Source organism: Formica exsecta, unplaced genomic scaffold (assembly GCF_003651465.1).
Source record: "Formica exsecta isolate Colony F162 unplaced genomic scaffold, ASM365146v1 scaffold192, whole genome shotgun sequence".
In the NCBI taxonomy this organism is placed as follows: domain Eukaryota; kingdom Metazoa; phylum Arthropoda; class Insecta; order Hymenoptera; family Formicidae; genus Formica; species Formica exsecta.
Genome location: NW_021849218.1, coordinates 761,955 through 768,936, shown reverse-complemented (window position 1 = coordinate 768,936; position 6,982 = coordinate 761,955). Strand labels below are relative to the sequence as shown.

Genomic DNA, 6,982 nt, shown 5'->3' with positions numbered 1-6,982 from the left:
GGGGGGAAAGCGACGAACGTGTGCGTGAATCACGCTGTAAGCAGTTCTGGTGGCGATCGGCACGATGATGATTCGTCATCTTTGAAAGGATATACACCCTGGGAATATCCAGAATGTCGGGTTCGAACGTCGAAAAAAATGTGCCGAAGATGCAGGCCAGAAACGCGTTCGGAGATCGGGGCCCGGTATATAGGCGCGGTTAACGATCTCCCCGAGTAATTGCCCGGCCGCCCTAATGATGATGCGAACAATTTGAGTAGACTCGCGCAATTAAGCGCGAGTCATCGTGCGCCAGCGTTTAATGAGAGGCAGATAAAAGCAGGAGAGTGTCGCGCGTTTATTAACACCTACTCGCTCCGCTGGACCGACGAGTATCGCTTACAACTACTGCGACGATATCGATGTTGGACATGTTTGCGCGTAAATAACGATAATTCACATCTATGTGTAGGCGATATCTTTCTACGTAATATATATATATATATATATATATACGACTTAGCTAATACATTAATATTTACATATATATACATTTCCTCGGATGTATATGATTTTAAATTTATTAAAGAATGTCGTTCTCGCGGACTATATGCAATATTTATTAAGTATCAAAAATTGGCTTAGAAATGATTCTTTAACAATATATCTGAAAGTAGGATTAATTATAATTTCGTATCTATTATCTCTCATTGTTAGTAATGATTCATTTGCGCTGAAGAACGGTAATTGCGTATTTATATCAATATTACAGCCCCATTCTTAAGGATTATTATTAAGAACTCATTTTGTAGCATATATTTTTCTATATTAGGATAATCTGGTTTCTATGGAAATGCGGGCGATTAACTGATAAAATGTTGCAAGAAAAAATTTATTCTTTGTTTTACAAATTAAAACAAGTTAATTCCAACAAACTTTGTATATTAACAGGATTATATGAAGATTATTTAATCTGATATACATATATATACCGTACGATACAAATAAACTCATACAAGCTCAACATCTTACATACCAATAGACGCACACATACCACTAGAGACTAGAGAATCGAGTCGAGAGTCAATCAATAAGTGAGCCGGTCGATCTCTCGCACTTTGATCTACTCGAATTCGATTCTTTGATAAAAGCAACAAACCACCCAACAGCCACAGGTCTGTCTTCCTCTACGGATAACGGCGTTGACGATAAAAGAGCATTTTATCGTCCGTGAAAATAAATCGCGCATAGCGCGAAATTATCGTGACGATAACAATCCTTTTCCTTTCTCTCTGTGTTCTTTCGATAGGCCTGATCTCCCCGAGCTGCAATTTTCCTTTTGAGGACCTGACCGACGCCGAGGATTCGCTAGCGAGCGACACGGAGGACAATATCGGTATCCATATGCCTGACACATCTACATAACTTATGATTTACCACAACCGGGGGTAGAAACGAAAAAGTATTGCAGCTTCTAAAAAGGACTTATCTCTCTTTACGCGTCCTTGAATGTAGTGGCTTTTTATATAACTGAGATCGTAAAGTACTATTGAAAGTTTCTATCAACGACAAGGCCAGACATGTACAGGGTGTTCCATATAACATGCTTTGCTTACGTATTTTGAAAGATTGGGGATAAGAGAAATATTAAAATAAATAAAAGTGTTTTGATAAAAATCAAGGATGTTATACATTAAAATTTATATTTTCTAAATGTGATTTTGTTTTTAATTGTAACATTTTTTACTACCGTTAAAACTTGCGATGGAATTATTTTATGTGGAGTATCCTGTATATATAGGAAAGACAAGATTCACGTGGTAAGTTCGAGTCTGGCAAAACAACGGTAGTATATCTCAGCAGGAAATGATATAAAGTTTATTTTCGCGAAGCATGCACACGAATGCGTAGCAATCTGTGATTATCGGAGTCTGGCAAAACAACGGTAGTATATATAAGCAGGAAATGATATAAAGTTTATTTTCGCGAAGCATGCACACGAATGCGTAGCAATCTGTGATTATCGAACGATCGATCAGTCTCGTTTTGGGGTTACTCTCACTTGAGGCATAGTCGACGTTCTACCCCCCACGTGTGGTATGGTTATGTTAGTTTGAGAATGTCTGTATAGACACTCGACCTACGTGCGATAGCGTATTCCTGTGATATCGTTGTGCAGGTCGCGTAGTGACAGATATTCGTTGTGCCATCGAGAGGAAGCGAGTGACAAAGCGACTCCCTCCTCTTTTCTCTATTTCCACCCCTTCCGTCGTCCGCGTGTCTGATTTTGTAACGCGCGAATGACACAAGCTCTGCTTCATCCTTGTAGGATTGGGATAAATTTCTGACAGAATTGAAGGGTTCGTTATGAGACTTGTCGTTTCATTATTTTATTTCATCAACACTGAACGAAAAATACGTCTTTATATGGAGTGTCGCTTTTTGGCATATGGTTTTAATAAAAAATATTTAAAAAGATTATCCAAGATTCATTCCTTCGTCATTTCCGGTTTTTCTGGATTTACTGAAGATTAAAAATCGTTATCTCGATTAATTTAATCTTTAGTATTGAATTTCGAGTTAGTATTGTTTCAAAAGAAGGAGAAAATAAAATGTTGAGAATGTAAAAAATGAACACGAGCATATTATTCGCTATAATTAAATTTGCTAAATTTTTTAAATTAAATTTTCTTTGTGGCTAATTTATTCATAATGCATTCAAATTAAGTTACTTGAATTTATTAGATTCACAATGTGAATACAATGAATACACATTTTAAATAGTGGCCCAATTATTTTAAATAACATATATATTCATATGTATACGTCTAAAAAAGAGGATGTAAAATTTTAAAAAATCAATAGTATATTTCAATGAAAACAATAGAGAGAACAAAATGTAAATATTCGAGTTATTTTTATTTCATTTTATATGATATACGTAAATAAATAACACGATTTTCTATATAGATGACACAGCACTAAGATTTATACTAATTGTAAGATATAAAATATTTATTAATATTATATAATCAATAAATATTATATATTATAATTATGAATCTATCATTACAATATAATGAACAGTTATCCTTTCCGAGCGGAAGGTTCTGTTGTCTTAATTTCGACATAATTTTTTTGTATTTGTAATAATAATTATTTTGGTTTCGCGTAATAAACCCTTCAAATCGGTTTACCTTTATTTGAATCTGGTTACGTGGACTAATTGCCCGCATAATTTGGGCTTGTCTATGTCGTTATTGTTCGTAGCGGTAGACTAGCCTGTGTATCTATGTGTGTGTCTGTCTATTTGTATGCCGCTTTGTATTTGTCTTTCATCACTTATCAATGACAAATTGAAACTAGTCGCCGCGTCAGAGAGAGATCAAGACTATTTTGTTGCGAGTGTCTGTGAAATGTGTTTACAGCGAGAAAGACAAACGCGATGGAATCGAAACAGCATTTTCATCGAACAGATACATCGCGTGTTAAAATAGATCAGGGTATTTAGATATGTACAAATCTTAATTATTATAAAATATATTTGGAATTGCTAATATAAAAATGAATTAATTTTGCCGCAATATTACGATATATAACACTTTGCATGATTTTAAATAGATATTTTATGCCATCATTCTTTGTATCATTGTGACAGAAGAGCAAATTGTAACGAAAATGTCACATCTATTTCTTAATGAAGAATTTATGTTATGAATAGCATCGTCTTAACGATCTCTTTTTTCATGAAACTCGATAATCTGGAGTGACAAGTGTGCAACGTTACCGCGTATTTATTACGTATCACGTGTCTAATGAAACAAGATACTTTATTCGCAACGTTGCACAAAAATGTAACCTTCTTCGTTCTTTTAATTAAAGACAGAGCTCAGTGACACATTAATATTAATTCAATAACATCAAATCAGTGATATTTTATCACATTAAGTATGATTTGATTCTGGACTTTATTTCATAAAAAGACGAGACATAGCTATAATAATATAAGTGTGAAATAACAATTTGATAATTTAACTTATAATTTCCTTATATAGATTGACTTATAAATGGAACGGAAAACTTTCAGAAATATACAGAGATATATACAGAGTATTCAAAAATTAACCAATATTTCGAAATCAAATATTGACGAAAATTTAGTTTTTTTATATTATTTTCAATATTAAATATTTGCCAATTATATACTTTTCAAGTTTAATTTTTCTCTGAAAACTCAAATATTTTTTTTAATTAATTGCAAGTACTTGTAAGTGCTTTGATATTTTTATTAGAGAAAAATAATCTGCTTCTAAAGTACCACCAGATAATTTTGAAATGTTTTATATAAACATTATGTTCTGTATAAATATTATGTTAAAGTAAATGTTTTACAAAAATTTATTCATAAATTTTGTTTATTTATTGAAAAATGGGGTGTCGTAGATTTGTTCCTGAACTTACTTTTTGCTGAAAGCTAGGGGAGGAGGGGATTAAATTTATAGTGATATTATATTGCTATAATAGTTATTGTAATAAATCATGCAACAAATTCGGGAAAAATGTATATTGAGACTAGGGGAGATATAAATTATACAATTATCAACTATTGCATTGACGGAAACAAGTTGTTGATATAAGAAATTTGGATTTTTTCAACAAGTAAAATAAAATGTTATTTTATTTTCTATTTTTATGTATATTATTACAACATTTGCGCAATTAATATTTTCAATTCCGCAATTTTGATTTAATAAATTGCGCGTATATTTATATGTTAGTATGTTTTACTCAAAATAAACTTTTCCGCATATGGCAGAAATTTTCCAGGCCATTCTCGTACATCATTCTGTACATATAAAATATATTTGGTGGGTAAAATGCATATCTTGTTATTAACTCGTCGCTTTATTTGTGCGACTCTCATTATTTTTATTAAAAAATGAGTAAGTAAAATTACGCGACAACAAGCGGTAGCAAAGCTGCAAAAACACTTAAAAATATTTTTATTAATGGTTATATTTTTCATTAGTTTTATAAAATATATATTGTTCATTATTGAATTTATATTCTGATATTAAATAATATTGTGCATGCTTGCTGTTAAAATAGCATGAAAACTTTTATTTCTAAATGTATATGTAGTTTGGCACTGTTATGGCACTGTTACAGTTTGATATTAGATACATTTTAGGTTTCTATTTCTGTAGTATTAAAATTGTTTTCATTTATTGGGTTCTCTTTAAATAATCAATTGCATCAATTTTCGTTGCACTCCAGCACCATTTATATCGTTTGTTGATTCACAAAATGCTGCGTGATGTGTTTTATCTTTTTATATATTATGTTATATACAGGGATAAAAAACTATATTTTCTTCAGGATCTATTATATATTAAATAATGTCTATAGTTTAAATTATTTGCTTCATTAAATGTATATAAGAGTTAACGAAAGAAGACGGCGACAATGTCATAATTAACACAACAAAACTATTTTGTGTATAAAATTAGTTACTTTTTATAAAAATTAATATATATAATTATTATTTCAGTTCTTCTCTATATTTCTTTATACTACACAATTATTTTAAAAATTGAATCATTATCATAAAAGTAAGAAATATAGATTACATTATATTGGTATATATTGGTATTTCTTAATTTATCTTATATATCTTATAAAACGGAGAAACACGTGATAAAAATATATTTTCGTTTCTATAATGAATAGAATTTGTTCAAAATATATATAAATAGATATAAATATTTATAAAATACGTATTAGCACAATATGTATTTTTCATATATCAACAAAAAGATTTAGATAAAATATAGCTGAGAGTATATTTTATAGATAGAATAGTTATGTATATCTATACATAGGAATAGATTATATAGAGTATATAATCCAGCTGAACATATGTGAAATGTACAGATATATTTTTAATGTTTTACATGTTGTTTATTACCTATACTTATTATTATACATTTTACTATTTTTCAGAGAAAGAAAACCACGTTTTATGTATGATAACTATTCATATAATTATGTACCATATTATAATATATTTTTTATATATAAAAAGTTATACGCGCGATAATTTGATGATAATTTTTCTAGTGTTTAACGATGTACTCGCGATCGCAATTATGTCGTCTTTGCTTTACAGCCTTAATCATCTCATCTTTTCCCATGTACACTTTCCAACGTGCAGTGACCTACATTTCCTCTCGTGCCGCTTTCTGTGTCATTTACTGATTCTTAATAAATATAGATTGTTGAAAAAAGTAAGCAAGTTAGCACGTTGGTTATCGTTCGCAAACGACGTTTGTGCTCATATCTTACGAGAGATCGGCTACTTTTGTGACAAGTGTATTTGTTTTCGAGGAATGCAGTAGCCTTTGCGTCTGACACGTTCGTCCCTTGCCATTAATTACACTTGATACGTCCAGTCGATCCGACGATAATAAGTAAACGAAAATATACTTTTCGAATCTACTCCCTACGAGGCGAGTGATGAATTTGGACGAGAGAAAGCTGCCGATTATTGGTTTTATATGTTCTTATAGCTGCGAAATGAAAAGAAAATCAAACGCAAATGTTTTATTTGACTGACAAATTTGTTTGTATTTATCGCAAGCGCAATTCCGTTTTACGTTAACGATCGACTGCGAAGTTTCCGAGCAATCACTCACGCCTCGCTTCCATTTTGCTGGTCACATCTTGGCAATTTTATCTCTTTTTGCTCACGATGCTCTTGGTCGCGCAGGTCGTGTCGGATGTCCGCACTTCATGGCGCCGGAAGTTATTCAGCGGCGACAATATGGGAAACCCGGTGATGTCTGGTCGGCCGGAGTATTGCTCCACGTTCTGCTAACTGGTACCCTTCCGTTTGTCGGATCTCGAGACAGGCTGCGGGAAGCGATCTGCCGTGGCCGGGTACAGGTAATGGTTGTATGAAACGCCCTCAACGCTGCTAATCCGGATGAAAAACGAGCGGTTC

The 6,982-nt window shown here is 32.2% G+C and overlaps 1 protein-coding gene across 1 annotated transcript in view; it reads left to right on the top strand.

Moving 5' to 3' along the window:
* LOC115233967 (peripheral plasma membrane protein CASK) overlaps positions 1–6,982 on the top strand; it is a 188,232-nt gene that overhangs the window by 28,888 nt on the left and 152,362 nt on the right. The window contains exons 6-7 of the mRNA XM_029804634.1: positions 1,289–1,375; positions 6,749–6,924. Coding sequence (XP_029660494.1) covers positions 1,289–1,375; positions 6,749–6,924 — 263 coding nt within the window. The remainder of the gene's footprint in view (positions 1–1,288; positions 1,376–6,748; positions 6,925–6,982) is intronic.